General features: G+C 44.3%; 2 protein-coding genes across 9 annotated transcripts in view; one reads left to right on the top strand and one right to left on the bottom strand.

Moving 5' to 3' along the window:
* Positions 1 to 13,677, bottom strand: part of TDP1 (tyrosyl-DNA phosphodiesterase 1) — an 85,917-nt gene extending 72,240 nt beyond the window's left edge. Inside the window, exons 1-4 of one of the 2 annotated variants that reach the window (XM_037984378.2) lie at positions 13,595 to 13,677; positions 5,771 to 6,321; positions 3,248 to 3,291; positions 2,037 to 2,092 (exon numbers count right to left, since the gene is read on the bottom strand). In XM_037984378.2, the coding sequence (XP_037840306.2) occupies positions 2,037 to 2,092; positions 3,248 to 3,291; positions 5,771 to 6,314 (644 nt within the window). In that variant the 5' untranslated portion in view covers positions 6,315 to 6,321; positions 13,595 to 13,677. Of the gene's footprint in view, positions 1 to 2,036; positions 2,093 to 3,247; positions 3,292 to 5,770; positions 6,322 to 13,301; positions 13,365 to 13,594 lie in introns of those variants that run through there. The other variant, XM_037984379.2, reaches the window with a different exon arrangement.
* The window catches only part of EFCAB11 (EF-hand calcium binding domain 11), a 161,011-nt gene continuing 156,933 nt past the window's right edge, over positions 12,534 to 16,611 (top strand). For 6 of the 7 annotated variants that reach the window (XM_007987563.3, XM_073011255.1, XM_007987561.3 and 3 more), the window contains exons 1-2: positions 14,509 to 14,689; positions 15,285 to 15,380. In XM_007987563.3, coding sequence (XP_007985754.1) covers positions 14,615 to 14,689; positions 15,285 to 15,380 — 171 coding nt within the window. In that variant the 5' untranslated portion in view covers positions 14,509 to 14,614. Of the gene's footprint in view, positions 12,781 to 14,508; positions 14,690 to 15,284; positions 15,381 to 16,611 lie in introns of those variants that run through there. The other variant, XM_073011257.1, reaches the window with a different exon arrangement.

Here is a 16,611-nt window from a genome sequence, read left to right as displayed (position 1 = left end):
CATACTGAGGTATAAATCCTTATGATCTGAATTTTTCTACATACAAATTCTGGATGTTACTTAAAACTTACCATTTAGGTCACTCCTCATCCTTCTAAGGCTCGTAATAGCCTTCCCAAGATGCATTTGGCAATAAGGGGATGCAGGGAGAAGAAGGACACTTTTGCCCCTTTAGTTAACTGAGAGTCCAGTGGATACTGTATTAGTGTGCCAGGGCCTCCTCCAAAACAAAGTACCACAAACTGGGAGGCTTAGACAACAGAAATATATTGTCTCACAGGTCTGGAGGCCAGAAGTCCAAGATCAAGGTGCTGGCAGGATTGGTGCCTAAGGTATGAGGCGCATCTGTTCCAAGCTTCTCTCCCAGCTTCTGGGAGAGCTTCTGGGAGCTTGGCTTGTAAATGGCGTTCTGTGTCTTTACATGGTCTTATCTCTGTCTCTCCACCCAAATTTCTCTTTTTATAAGGACGCCAGTCATACTGGATTAGTGTCTCTCCCAATGCCTTCATTTTATCTTGATTACCTTTGTAAAGGCTCTATCTCCAAATAAGATCACATTCTGAGGTACTGGGGCTTGGGATTCCAACAGATCTTTTTTGGGGCGGGAGAATTTAACCCATAACAGATACAACAAAGGAACTGTAGTCTACACTTTGCCAACACTCTAAGGGGATGACAATTTGATTTCAAGGTCTTTAAGAAAAGGGAGGAAGAACAGAAAATGCCAACATGACACCCAAGGATACTACTGCCAGGAGGAGCCAAGACAGAAATTGCTTGTTGCCTCCAGACAGCCATTCTCTCCTCCTTCCCTAACAAAAGGCTAATTCAGGACAAGGTGAGCTAAGCTAAAAGACATTTCTAGCCTCTTTTAGAGCTAGTTAGCATGCAGCTGAGCTCTGCTCAATGAAACAGATGCAGGTGTTGTGTGGGATTTCCACGAAGGCTACTCAGATGGGCATAGCTGGAATGCGGGCCTTTTTGTCCTTTTCCTCCTTTTCCCTTCCTGCTACCTGGAATAGACAAGTAAGCTGGAGCTCTAGCTGCCATACTGGGCCATGAGGTGACTCTGAAGACTGAAGTCGCACACCAGGATGGTGGAACAGAAAGGGTAGGTGGATAAGTTTTTGAGAACCCCAGTGCCCCCATCCAGACCATAAATGTTTACCATTTGAAAGTATCAGGCTGGAAACAATTTCTGTCTTATTTAAGCCACTGTTATTTTGAGTATTCTTTTAGATGCAGCTAAAACTAATTCTGTGTGTGTTACAGGTCAAAAAAAAAAAAGCCCCAAGTGCCAAAGCTGCTTGAAAAATTTTAACAGTATTTTATCTACTGTTAATGTCTAAGGTTTCCACAATCTGATGCCCTAAATGTACCAAGAATTTTGAGGACCCTGACAATCATTTTTTCTTGTGTGTTTTCCTCCATTCTACTTGCTGTTATGGGAATCTGTCCTGTAAATGTGTTAGAAACAGGGAAGGGTGGCACCTCACTGTGTGATGCCCTATTTGGTCTGTATTGCCTAATATGAGGCTGATGAAGTGCAGGCAGAAGGCAGAACTAAAAATCCATCACCTCCTGAGCCTAGATAAGGGAAGGCCATATGTATAGCCTCCTTTCCTCATCTCAGAAACACAAAGGGATCCTCAAAACAGAACAGCATTGATGTGCTACGGAAAGCATGGCACGCTGGCCGCATGTTGGCACATTCACAGATCTACAAGGTATGTGGAGACGGTATTTTCCTTCATATTAAGACTGGACATAAAGTTCTGTTATTTGAGTTAAAGCCTGTCCTTATCTACTTCCTGAAAGAGCACAGAGGAAATGCTAAAATCTGTAAAAAGAATGTGTAGGATGAAATAGATCAAAGAATGCTGTTTTCCCAATGTAATTTAATGTCTGTATGATTTTAATGGTTTCAAAAGAAAAACTCAAAAAAAGATGGGTGGCTTTCACCTGAGAAATACAAATCTTAGGTGTCAAAGCCCCCTTACAGTTTATGGTGTTGTCTGTCACCCTGTGGAACTCACCTGAATTCTGGTGGATACTGTTTTACGAGCCAATCCACGTCAAAGCAGTAGTTAAACTAGATGGGAGAAAAGAAGAGTAACTAAGCCATGGGTAATTCTGCCAAACAGTTCATAAGGATAATTATTTGGTTATTACATTTAAGGAAACTTTAAAATAGTGATACATTACATGTATTATTTATAAACCTGGAGGGTTATGCTGCAATACTAATAAACCTACAATTTATCTTAAATGCATGGTTAAAAGAACCTAAATGGAGCCAAGTACATGAGATAACAGGTTCCCAGGAAATTATCTCTGCATGTGTTGGCAGCATCTGTACTTGTCTGCAGGGTGTTATTACATTATGTCTAATGGCCCTGAGATTAATTTAAATAAAAGGACTTATAAATTTACCCCTTTTCCCCTAGGTGATTATAAAAAGACAGATACTGGAGAAAAAGATCCCAGGACTTTCAGAAAAGAACGTTTCCTTTCAGGCTAACTTATTAGCTAGCTTTGTATACAGCCACCTGGGACCAGACATTCACTAGGCTTCTAACAATTAAATCTTAAATGCAAGTTCTGTACTGGTCTTACCCGTGGAGGCTCCTCCCCACATCTGGGTAATCCTGGACTTAGTAGCTCAATTGAGCTAACAGGGCATTTGCAAATGCTCCCCACCTTCCAAATGGAAACCAAGACTTTTGATGCCAAACCAAACGTAAAGGAAGCTTGGCTTTCTTCAGGGACAGGGCCCTTTGTTTGGACCATTTACTCGCAGGTCTGGAGCATTACATGATTTATCAAGACAAAGGGACCAGCTCAGTCAGGAAGGAGCCACTGAACATGAAAATTCACATTTTTCTAAATCAAACTTAACTTGGCCTTCACTACTCTATCCATACCTCCCCACTCTGCACCAGAGTTAACTCAGTCCCATGAGTTAATCAGTGTCCCACTCTAGTCTTTCAAGCTGGAATGTCCAAAGTGACATCTTGGCCAGTGGAGCCTGACTGAGTCAAATGCTCTCCTGATAGTGACATCCCCATTCTGTTGATGGCCATGGATCCCATTACTGTGGCACTTGAGCCAGCCTCCCGATATGTGCCATCTCGGTCTCTGAACGGGACTGAGACCCCCAAACTGCACCTCTCATATTTTCTTATGGAGTTGTTTAATTACCTGTCTACTTTCACCCAAAGAAAAAACAGTTTAAAGGTATACTTACCTGAGCTGAAGAAACAAGCGTCCCAAATAAAGGAGATAAAATATCTGAGAAGACAAAACATAAATTAAATTCACACTTGCAAAAATCCTCTAGTCGTAATAATCACTACCAACTCATTCAACAGTCACTGACAATCAAGATCTGACTCAGAACACAGTAAGCTAAATACAAAATCTACAAAGTCAGACTGTAATGTTCCATAAAACTAAAAAAAAGTTCCCTATGGTATTTAATATTTATCATATATTCTTTTATAAAACAATGCAAAATTAAAATCTACAACTTCAGTACTGAATGACTGATCAATTTTAGAAACTCAATATGGACAATAATGAAACATATTCTTTTCAGATCTCTGAACTTCTACCTCCTCCAAGTACTCATTCAAGTCCCTCTCTAGGAAACCTCCCAACTCAAGACTAGAAAAACTTTCTAGAAAGATTTTATAAACCTGGACAGTTTAGAAGGACTTTCCAGAAAGACTGGAAAGCAGTTGCGGCCTGTGAACGAAAGGACAGAGGCACCCATAATTCTAAACTCACATTCCTGGTGTTCCTGGTCATCTCTAGGGAAGTCCTACTTTATACCCACTCAAGCTTTACATCAGATAGGTTGGAAAGCTCACTTCTCAAACCACACCACGAGAGAAAGTACACGATCATCATGACCTTCCATTACAACAGCCACACCGGCGGAGACCTGTTAGGTGCCAAGCAGCATTCTTGGCACTTCCCATGTATTACTTACTCCTTATATCCATTTTCTAGATGGAGTCTGTTATTCCTATTTTATAGAGGAGAAGCCTCCTTAGGAGGCTGCCCACACACACACAGCTAGGAAGGGGTAGAGTCGGGTTTTGAACCTAGGCTGTCGGGCTCCAGCACCTTCGCTCAAACCCACTAAACTACCTCTGAGAATTAAGACTGGGCTCATTCATTTGGCAAATATTTACTGAGTGCCTCCTATCTTCTGGACATTGAGCTAGATGCTGGGGTAGAAAGATTTTCAGAGAACAACAAAAAAATCGTAAGGAAGTTTCTACCTTATTGGGAGAGTTGCAGAGATAAACTGCAAATATTCTTCCATTTTGCCCCCACCAGCATGTATTTCTACCCTTCTAAATTTAACCCATCTTCCAAGGGCCTTTTGAAGTCCCCCTTCCTCCATGAGATCTTCTAAACCATCTACAATTATGGCACATGGTAGAGTGCTATAGCAAACAGCATGGATTCTGATGCCAGAATGTCATTACCAGCTCTACGACCTTGGGCACTTTTCTAAACTGCAGATCCATCACTTATCCAAGGAAGACAATTGTAACATCTACTCATAAGACTGTCCTAAGGATTAAAGGAGAAAATATATATAAGAGCTCCATGACATGTTACCACAATATCTTGGCGCTAATAGCCAGTTATTTTATTATATAAAGCAAAACTCGGCAAAATTCTCTAAGTATTTGTCAATCTGTCTCAAACAAACAAAAAACTTGACAAAGTACCAAGATAAGAGATTCTCAAAAAGAAAACAACCTGTAGAACACTCTACAGTATGGAATACTCTAACATGTATACATCACACATAATATACAGTTATATACTGGATATATATATATAAAAAAAAAACACTAGCGACAGTTAACATTATTATTCTTAAATATGGGACAGGAAAAAAATCTGAAATAAGAGTAATACTGTTTACTGTGTGTATTTGCCATGTGAATATATTATACCGGTCACTTCATGTATTTGCTCCCATTTTTCTGCATTTCCAGTTTAAAGATGAGCAAACTGAAATTCAGAGAACGTTAGGTCCCGTGTTAACAATCCATACGGCAAATGAGTGGCAAGGCTGGAAAGCAGATTCCAGAGCTCCCGCTCTTCCCCCTGCAAATGCTCCCTGAGGAAGAAGGAGAGTAAACTAAGGCCATCTTTTGATCCGTAACTGAAACATCTATTTGTACTCAGGCACTATTTTTTTTCTTCTTCTTCTTCTTCACCAGGAACCAAACCCAGGCTTTTAAGCAGTGGTTCTCAAACCTGAATGGGCAGTAGAATCCCCTGATGGGCTCCTGAAAACACAGCTTCCACGGTCTCACCCTCAGTCTGATTTAATGAATCTGGAATGGAGCCTGAGAATTTGCATTTTAACAAGTTTCAGGTGATGCTGAGGCTGCTGGTCCAGGGCCCATGGAGAACCACTACTGTTGTCAAGTATTTGCTACCTTGTTGATAAACTGTTACTCATCAAGCTTAATCTTAAAAAGTTAAATAATGCTAAACATGGTGCTAAGTGATACAAGGGGTTGAGCTACAAGGTTTTGAGAACACAAGCTCTGCCTGAGTTAAGTAAACAGTCTGCTGTCATACTAATGCACTTGCCTATCAAGAATTCTTTTCCTGAAAGTAGTTAAGAACACAAAGAAGAGTTCTCAGAAATCATTCTAGGCTGCCCTCCTTGTTTCATGGAGGAGAGACTCTCAAGGGCAATTCAACAGCTCCTTGACAACCAGCATCCTCTTACCCTTGATGTGGAGGGCTCCGGAGTTATACTTTGGCTTAACTCCGGAGACTCTAGTGAGGTAAAACTGGAAGGGGTTCCCTTTATCCAGCATGTCCCAAATGTCCTGGCCCTCCCCTGACGTCTCATACTCTTCCTCCTCTTTGAGCCTGTGGCAGGTGGGAGGGCCACAATTTTCAGTTCTTTGGGCAGTGCCGTCACTGGGAGCCGAGATGTCTTTCTCCTCTTTGATCACCACTTTCTCAGCCTGCTTCTGCGGCATTTTTGGCTGTAGCTCATCATCACTGCTGGACAGACACCAGCCTAGGTCCTCCTGGGAACCACTTTTCTGCCTTTTGGGAGGTAAAACTGAATCTGTATCGCTGAATTTCACAGGTGACATTTTCCTCTTGTGTGCGGCTTTCCGGGCCTCAGAACAGGTATACCTGGGCTCATTTGCTGCTCCTTGCAGAGAAGAGGTAGACGGCTTGTCTGGTTTTGGCTTTTCTTCCTCACTTTCATCACTACTGGATATGGTCCACCTCCCATAATCGCCTTCCTGAGACATTATACTCCTGGAAATGGAAAGTGGAAACGTCAGCATTTCCCATTCATCAGGGCATTGGCAAAATAACTTCATTGCTCTCAACTTCCCTATCAGATGAGCTGACACCTTCCAAAGGCTGACCACCTACCATCAGCTGCTTTTTGGGTGTTTATAAGCACATTACCAGAATCCACTATCAGATTCTGCCAAATTACAAGCAAAAGTCCTGGTCACCTTTCTTTCTTCTTCCCTTTGTTTTAGTCTCGCTCTGTCACCCAGGCTGGAGTGGTACAATGGTTCAATCTCAGCTGACTGCAACCATTGCCTCCTGGGCTCAAGCAATCCTCCTGCCTCATCCTCTGGAATAGCTGGAACTACAGGTGGACACCACCACGTCTGGCTAATTTTTTTTTCTTTTTTTTTGGTAGAGACAGGGTTTCACCATTGTTGCCCAGGCTGACCTTGAACTCCTGGACTCAAGAGATCCACCCACCTCGGCCTTCCAAAGTGCTGGAATTACAAGTATGAGCCACCATGCCCGGCCTTGTCTTTCAATCTAAACTTTGTTCTTAGATGTCCTAGGAAAGGGGGTTGAAGAAGGCATCAAGACAAACTCCAAAATAAAACATTCATTCTTGACCCCGAAGCTTCCAACAAGCATTTGGGGTTAATCTATGTTCAATGCTTAAGGTCAACTTGGAATTTACAAACCTAGCCTTCACCCAAGTACATACACCCACAGGACTTCAGTGATTATGTATGTCTTACTTCCCAAAAGACAACCCATTTACCATAAAGCTTAACAAAGTCTTCAAAAGGAATGCCAAATGACCACTTAGGTATGTACGTTATTTATACTACTTCCATGAGGACCCAACTAACTCAAGAAACAATTATCCTATTGGCCACATCATAAATCTACTAAAACCTGCACAGAAATAACTTATACTGAAGCAACACACTTTTATTTTTTAAGCCACATAGTTAAATTCTACTTTCTTGTTCTGAGAAGAGGAAAGTACACAAAACAGTCACTTTTGGTGTTACCTACAAAATCTCGTCAATTCAATGGTAAAGGACTATCTAAGTCGACTTTCCAGATAGCTAAAGAACAGTTCCTCAAAGTGATACTTTTAACATTTTAGAACAAGACCCAGGGGAAAATTACAAAACTCAATAGTCTGTGCTCAGATTAACAGTATCTTTAAGTTTCTGCCATTTTAAAGAGGCTGAAAAAGATGCATTGACTGGAGTAAACCAAGATGGTGACACTCCCTTCACAAAACCTACATTCCCCCAAAGAGAATTCTACATTATTCTACATCAAAAGATTTGCAAATGAATACATATGCATGTGTCTCTAGATGAGAACTAAAAATAAAAATCTTGGCCAAGGCGACCCCAGAGAAACCTTAAAAACTGAGTTCGGGGCCACGGTGGGATGGGAGCTCAGACATGCCTGTTATATCCCCTCCCTTCTGCGGTTTAAACACAACTGACCAGAGATCATAAGACTGGCAGAATAGATTCTGTGACAATATGACACCAAATCATAAACAAGACCTAGGGCCATGCCAAGCAAGGGTTAATCACACATTGCTACCCTTAAAGAATAAACTATGTTCTACTTGCCACAAGGTTCTTTTTTCTTTAGCAGCTAAACAAGCACTGGCCTGGAGATAAGTAATAGCTAAACAACTGCAGCTCACCTACTGCCAGATGCTTGGCTAACTGATCCCCCTGGTTCCACAGGCCATCACTGCAGCTGTCATTGGACAATGGACCAACTTCAGTAACTTTCTCCTGAAAAGAAACCACAGACTGGTTCTGACCAGTCCTCAGAGGCTGAGCACTGAGTGCCTTCATGTCCCTCCTTCACCTTTTGACATAGAGTGCCTAATTGTAAATCATTCAAATGTTAAGTCTCCATCCCAAAGTGAACATAAGATGCACGAAACACGCACGCTTGCTCATTTCGCATGCACATGTGCTCCCCTTGGTGAATATTCATAGCTCCTCCCACACGTGTTGAATACGTATACTTGGCCATCCCATTCAGCATAAATCCCTGTTCTACCCTCTTCTCCCTGTGATGCCATTAAAGGTCTCTGCCTGAGGCTGTGCTTCCTAGCCTGTCAGGCCACACTGCAGGCTGTATCCCTTTACAAGAACCAAGCTCTCCTTTCTAAATGTATACATGTCATGATTTTTCAGTGGACACAGCAGGGGGTGGAGGGTTGGAAATACTTTAAAGGTATCTATCCCTTTTCACAATGTCTCTCTTAACCCTCTTCAATTAACTACCAGTCAAGTCAAGCAAGCCTTCTGTAAATTACACATTTTGAGGAGCTTTTATGCAAGAATGCATCAAGACAATAATCTGGCCCGTTCTACATGGCTCAGGGTCACTATTACCGCATCCGGCATGAACACACTATCTCACAGCCAAAGCCTGACGGACTGCAGAGAGGGCTGGGGCCACTTGCTTCTGGAATAGTGACCCTAGACTGTCTGGCTCTTTTGAGCCTTCATATCTGCTTTCTAAAAGTTTCTGTTCATTTCTACACTCTGTCCAGCCCACTTCAAGGGGTTTATTAAAACTCATAGCATAGGTATATTTTCCCTAAATTGTTTCTCATCTGCTAAGGGTTAAGAAACTAGATAACCAGGTTTGTAGAATTGTATTGTCATGGTTAAAGGGGTCTGAGTGCCCAGTTTCCTCCATGAAGGAGATTCAGATTGATTTACTACTCAACACCTACTTAAGCAGCTCAGAGGTGTTTCCTTAAACGTTTTTAATCCTTCCGGTATTAAAAAAACCCCACAAAACCTTAGGTTCCTCTAGTGTTCTAGAGTCTAGAAGTTGCTGGATAGAGGTATTTAAGCTGCTACAGTTCACTTTGAAGAAACTATTTCAGTGGCTACAGTTTTGTGACTTTAAAGTTATTTAGGGACAAAAGAACCACCTTAGGAAAAACCACTCTCTGAATGTCAGCTCTAGCTTCCTTTGAATTCTAAAACAGTTCTAAACCAACGCGGTTAGCAGGTCTCAGTTTTTGATGAGAAAGGATTCAGCTTCCACTCTTAGAAGCAGTTTGCAGAATCTTAAGAGGCTACCATAACAAATATGGTTGCCTGCATTATATAAATAAAATGGAATTCCCAAACCCTGAGAATTCTGTAGGTAAAATTCTTAGCAACTCTGTGAATTATTTGGAGAATTTCAAAGGTTTTTTAGTTTTATCATTATCTACATTTTCTAAAACCATATGGAAGTGGAATTCCCTCCAACAAAGTAGGACAAGTGGGTAAAAAATAGAGCAAAGCTTTAAAAAGAGACATTTTCTAGAGAACAAAGTCTTTTTTGAGGTTCTGCTCCATACATAAAGTTTTGGACCTGCTGACATTCAAAAATATGCCTGAGTCGCTTATTAAAGACAACCCAATACAATTGGTACAGTTACAATTTAGTGCAATACACTAATAAAATTGTGTCTTGTAGTTAAGTGTAGCAGCTTACCAACCTCTTTATGAAATGAAGGCTCGCGCCCAGCTGGAAAAGAACTGCTGGTAAACACCAACATCAAATTTTTACTTTGGATAACTGGATGGTCACCAGTAACAGAATTTACTTCCCTCGTACAGGCTCTGGTGCCCAGCATTCCAGAGTGCTTTGTCATCAAGTCGTACAGTTTTAACAAATGTAGAACCCAAGAGCTTTCCTTCCATTGTTTATCATCTGTCTTCCCTGCCTGGGCAGTGCTTGGTACAGCATAAATTTAAAGTCACACTTTTGGTAAGTGGTACCGGAAAAGTCAGAGAGTACAACACAGCTGTGTTGATGCTGAATCCTGGCACTCAGTCAGGACGGCACAGCGTTTCCTAAAGTGGAAGTGATTGGGACCTGATATTATGAAAGTACCTCCCTTTCCCGTCCAATCCAACTCCCTGTTTAAATCAAGAAGAAAGTTGCAGTGTTGTAGAAATGCTTTTAATCTTGATTTGGAACAAATAGCAGGGTTTGGGCTCTTCTGCAGGCACCAACAATTTTGTTTACCATCAACAGAAGGTATCTGATGGCTACATTATATTTGAAATAGCAAAATAAAGTTTACTTTATGTAAAAGAATGATTGGATTCAAACAAAAATATTAAGTATATGATAGTCTATGTGATAGCAGCAGGAGGCAGACAAATCCCTAGGTAGACAGGGGCAGAGCCTCATTAAAACCCCACCTGCAAACCAAAGACAGTTTAAAGCCTGAAAGCCAAGCTACAAGTCTTGGATAAATCCACAGACCAGATTGATAACCTCTCTTCCCACCTGGCACGGCTTCCTCTAATTAATCACCACCCTTCACCTACTTTACATATACCTACCCTTCCCTAATTGGTTTTTTACATTGTCAAGCCCACCTTTGAGTGGTGCCTTTGTTTTAGCCTTTATTGCATACTTACAAACCGATCAGCACACACTCCGCCATTCTAAGCCCATGAAACCCCCGACTCAGCCATACCAGGGAACTGCCCACCTTTGGGTGGGGACAGGGGACACCCACTTGGGGTCCCCTCTCTGCTGAGAACTGTTTCATCACTCAATAAAACTCATCTCCACCCTTTTCCCCTTTGGTTGTCACCCTAACCTTATTATTCTTGGACGCAGGACAAGAAACTGGGACCTGCTAAACAGGAAGTGCAAATAGAGCTATAGCCCTGTAGCAGCACTCTGTTCCGCTGGTGGAACAATGGGAGAGGGAACCGCTGGCTGCCACACACCTCCATTTACTGGGCTGCAGATGGCGGGACTAAAAGAGCTGTTAATACATCCCTATTTGCCTGGCGTCTCCAAGTGTTCGGGCACCACGGCATCCCCCTCATCTGGACACCAGAGTCTGATGCCAGAGTCACTTGCCATACGCCCAGGTCATCCACAGTCCTGCATGGAGTCTGTGCCTGGGCCAGCACTTGGAACAGCCATCCAGGCCTCCAGGCTCACTCATACACCCACTCCTTGCAGGCTGAGCGTGCATAGTGGCCACGGGATCTGAGCCAGGAGGAAAGCCAAACGCACAATGTCAGGCGAGTGGGCAGGGCACCTCCTGCGGCCAGCCCAGGGCTGGAGGTCTCCAGCTGGCGAAGCGGCCCTGAAAAAAATCCCGTGTCATATGTGTTAAGAGAATAAAACAAACTGGGGAGAAGGCAGGTGTGATTGAAATTTGGCAAACACTGCACTAACATGAAAAATCTAAAGAAATTTTCCCACCAAACGCTAGCTCAGGACACTGTTAGTGCTTTTATTAAGGACTTTAAAACATGTTGTGGATATGAAAGGTACTCAATTTAGAGCTGCTAAGTGTTTCCTCACTCCCCACTATACCAGACCCAGCTGGGGCATTTCTCTTTCACCTCCAGTTGCTCCTTCTCATGGAGCTTAAAGACCATCAGGTGGGCCCGGGAGCCAGGCTCCTCAGTTGAGTTCCTGTGTGGCCAAAGGCAGCATGGGCCCTGTCTCAAACCCAGCCATGACTAGGGAGTAAATGTGCACTCGGGCAGGTTAGTTAACTGCTGAGCCTCAGTTTTTTAGTCTGTAAAATGGTTATCATGCTTACCCCCTGGAGTGCATTCATTCAACAACTTACTGGGCAGTCATTATGCACCGAAAACTGGGAATGAGGCGTTAACAATATAGTTTCTACGCTAGCAGAGCATAATTTCAGGGCAGAAGAGACAGACTCACATATAAAAATTTTAATAGCCAAGATGAGTTAGACATTCATTACATTTTATAAGTATGACACAGAAAAATAGGGGTGATCTTTGGAATATGCTGAAGAAGTAACATATAAATGAGACCCAGAGGGCCAAAAGGAACCTGCTGTCTAAATGATGGGGTGAAGAGCATTCCAACTAGAGGGTACCCAGCCTGCAGCGATGGGAAAGAGATCATAAAAAAGGACTTAGGCAAGGCAGGCAACGGTCCAGGATGAAGGGGGTGAGGGGAGAAGACCCGTTAAAGAAATTGGATTTTATGCTATGAACAATGGGGTCTCACCTAGGGCTTTAAGAAGAAGGGGGGTCCGAATTGCATTTATTTTTTTTGAGACAGAGTCTCGCTCTGCCACTCAGGCTGGAGTGCAATGGCACAATCTCGGCTCACTCCAACCTCCGCCTCCCAGGTTCAAGCAATTCTCCCACCTTAGCCTACCAAGGAGCTGGAATTACAGGCACCCGCCATCATGCTCGGCTAATTTTTGTAGAGACGGGGTTTCACCATGTTGGCCAGGCTGATCTCGAACTCCTAACCTCAAGTGATTCACCCGCCTCGGCCTCCCAAAGTGCTGGGATGACGGGCGTGAGTCAACGCGCCCGGCCTTCGATTTGCCTTTTTAATACAACTGTGTGCGCTCCAACTCTGTGGAGAACGGTTTGGAGACAAAGGAAGTGAGAGGGCTCTTGCTGAAGGCGTTCGACGGTACCGATTCGGAAGGTAAGTGATGACAGCAGCTGCCAACCTTACTGTGTGATCATCTGGGGCCGGCCAGGCACGATTCGAAGCGCCTCATCGGGTGTAAACTCGCTTCACCCTCAGGACAACTCTATACTACGTACCGTGACCGTCCTCCTATACTGGGAAACCAAGCACAGAAAGCTGTCTGGCACGTGGTGGGCGCTTTCCTACTCACTTTCTGGGACCACGCACCAGTAAGCTTAGGTCTGGGAATAAAAACCCCAGCAGGGGCCCCTAGCGCCGCGCCCAGGCAGGACACAGGTCTCCGCGGCGCCTGTGAGCGCCCCCTGAGACGTTGTGATCAGAGGAAACCGAGGCCCCGGGGCCGAGGAGACCCTGCCCCGTCTTCCCGGCCGCGCCGCTTCCTCGCGGTCTGCCTCCAGCCCTGCAGGACCCCCAGCAGCCCGCGAACCGCGACCGGTCAGGAGCAGGATCCCGGACCCGACCGCAGCCCGCGAGAGACCGCACCGAGTCCGCGCCCGCTGCCGCCCAACACGTACCTGAGGCGCACGGAACCCACGCTCGCCTCGGATCCCGCCCCTTCGGCGGCCGCCGCGCATGCGCGCAGTTGAAACCCTCGGGGCAGCGGCGCGGGGCTCGAGGCCCGGCCCCTTCCCCTTCCGGGGAGTGCACCGCTGGGTCCTAAAGCCCGCCGGGTGTTTACCCAGGACGGGGCTGGGGAGACCTCGTCTCCCCTAGCTCTTGGCTGACCTCCTGGACACTTCTTAAAACGAATGGAGAACCAGAAAGGCGTCCCCTAACTTCTCTCTAGTTAACTACGAGCAAGACTCACCCTCTTTACGGAATTCTCATGGCTCAGGCTCCCGGGACTCCATGCAGCGGCGTTTGGTTTAAAGTGGAGAGAGGATACGCTTAGGATAAAGGCAGCTGCAAGGAGACCTGTGTCCTGGGAAGGGCTGGGTGCAGACTTTGAAATCTGCTTTAAAATAAAATGTTAAATGAGTTCCCATCGGACATAGAACTTCGAATGTCTGTTCCTTCTTCGTAACAGTTGCGTTCTTTTAAAATCTTCTGAGAAACGGAACTCGCCCCACAGTCCTTGCCTTCAATAAGGATGTTTGCTGTGGGATTTGGGCTCGGTGCTATTTATGGTATTTATTCTTGGAATCTCTCCCAAACTAGGCATGTCTTCCAGAGGACTGAGTGAAATACATTTGTTTAAACATAACGGCTCGTTTCGTTCGTTCATCGAAGATCTACTTTGTGCCATGTACAGTGCTAGGTGCTGGGGTTATCTGGAGGACAGAGCAGATGTAGTAGCTACCCTGGGAGCTCGATCTCAATGACTTGCTGATCTGAATGAGAATCCTGGACTTGGCTCTTTTCGTTTGGTTGTCTTTATGTTTGTTCACACTCTTTTTGTCTCCAATAATGTTTAGCATAGTGCCATAGATCTAAATGATTAAAAGTAACTTACTGCAAGATGGAGGGAGAGAATGAAATAAATCATGAACCAGGCATTGAACCAGCAACTAGAAGCGCTTGGATTTCCGGCCACACGCAACTAGTAACGGGACAGACAGGGGGCGGAGCCAAGTGCTGGGGGCAGGCCTGGGCGCCTCACTGCCAGGGCGGCTCCTAGGAAACTTGATTAAACAAAGGCTCTGGCCAATAGCCCTGCGGGATTAACGCGAGTGGGCTGGCAGGTTGTCCAATGGGAGGAGACGACGGAGTTGCGCGGTGAAGTTCGGCTTCCTGAGCCGCGGCGGGCGTTGCTGCATTAGGCTGCGAGCCAGGCCGGGGCAGCGGTGGGCGGTGGTTGGGGTGCTGGGGTTCGGTTGTTGCAGTCGCGATGTTTTTCTCCGAGGCCAGAGCCAGGTCGCGGACGTGGGAAGCCAGTCCCTCGGAACACAGGATGTGGGTGGAAGTAGGTGTCCGGAGGGCGACTGAGCCTCGGACTTCAGCTTGGCCTGGGTCTCTCGCTTTCTCCCCGCCGCCTGGGTCTGACTCTGCCGGGTTGTACAGATAAGACCTGGGCTGCCTGTCCAAAGGGTCGTGGTTAATGACTGATCCTGGAGCTGCAGGGCTCCTGGCTCCCCGTCCAGGACTACGGCTACCTCCAAGTTCCTTCTCCTTTTCCTCTACATAGTCTATTAATGGTAACCACGAATCTGCCATCTCTCCTCCGGCCTTTAAAAGCCAGCCCCTTTGCCTCACCTTCCTAACTCCAGGACTGAATTTTGGGTAGAATTTATCTCGGTGGTCTAAGTGAATTAATTTGCGTCATCCTAGCGATTAACTGGTTTTACTTTCTTGAGGGAAATTTCAGCCCATCTTTAAGAAGATTTTAGTCCATCTTTGATTTTTCTTGAGAATTAATATTGGGATCATGAAATTCTATTTTCATACTCTACCGCTGGGCCAAGTTTTAGATTTTCGAGGTCCAAACTATATAAATTAGTAATAAAAATAAGAAGAAACAGCTTCTGTCTCATTAACTAAAGCTATTTAATGTTCTTCAGGTATTTAAGGCATGTGATGAAGATCACAAAGGATATCTCAGCAGAGAGGACTTTAAAATTGCTGTCGTAATGCTGTTTGGATACAAGCCCTCCAAGGTAGAGCTTTCTTATATGTTTGGGGATGGGGTAGACGATCAGTGGTGAATGGACCTTAAGAAAAGTCCACAGGACTCGCTTAGGATGTTTATAAATTGCTTTATAAGCAATTTCAGAGATATGCCCAGTGCTGAATTTTAGCTTCCTCTTAACACCTCAGCCCAGAGATGAAGTAGAAATCTTTTCCACTGGAGCCTACACAAGCCTATCTCACTACCAGGCTGCTAATAACCATTATAAATACGAGACGCTAGAGAGGTGCCAAGAGGGAAGGCCCAAAGGACAGTGTTGGTAACAGGATAAATTTACATAGGACGTGACATAGTCTTTTTCTTGTTTTACTTTTGTTGCTTTGTTTATAAAATACATTCACAGTCAAAAAATTAAAACAGTGCAGAAAGGTATAATGTTGAGCATAAAATCTGCTCCCCGCCTACGAGAGGGTCCGGCTCCTAGGGGATTACCATTAACAGTTTTTTGTGTAATTCTGAAATTTTCTATCCATGACATATATATGCATAGTCTTTTATTGAAAGCAAAAATGGGTAAATATTGTGCCTACTTTAACTTGCTTTTCTTATTTAACAATATATCAACCTAAAAGCACACACCACTATCACATTTTAAAATATAGTTGCACATTATTCTTTTTAGCCAGGTTCTTGTGTGGGGTTATATATGTGTTTTTGTTTGTTTGTTTTTGTTTTTTTCCTACAAACATTGCTGCAATGATACACACATTTATGTCCTTGTGGCTGTATATCTGTGGAATAAGTTCCTAGAAGTATAAATGCTAGGTCATGAAATATGTACATTTAAAGTTTTGTTGGATATTTGCTCTCCAGAAAAGATTGCACCAATTCACCAATAATGAGAGTTGAGCTGAGCTTCCATGAACCTCCTACTTGAGTAGGGCAAGCTTCCTGTTCACCCCTGTCTTTATGCTTTTCTGCTTTCCTGTTACATTCATTCTAGAGACAACGCCCTTCTTGTTAAGCTGGAATTGGTCATGGTCGAGATATTGTCCAGATTCAAGAAATTGAGCTGCCACCATCAAGCAAAGGGAGCACTCAGGGCTCGGCCTGGAATGCCGTCCCTCACTCTCATTAGACCAGACAGCTTGGCAATTAATTAGGGCCCAGCTGTTCTTGATGAGTGGGCTCTGCCTTTCTGTCAGATTGAAAGCCCAGCGAAAGCCAGGGACCCTGTGATGTCATGCTTCTCTGCTCTA

The sequence above is a fragment of the Chlorocebus sabaeus genome, chromosome 24, assembly GCF_047675955.1.
Source record: "Chlorocebus sabaeus isolate Y175 chromosome 24, mChlSab1.0.hap1, whole genome shotgun sequence".
NCBI lineage: Eukaryota > Metazoa > Chordata > Mammalia > Primates > Cercopithecidae > Chlorocebus > Chlorocebus sabaeus.
This window is presented reverse-complemented; position numbering and strand designations above follow the sequence as displayed.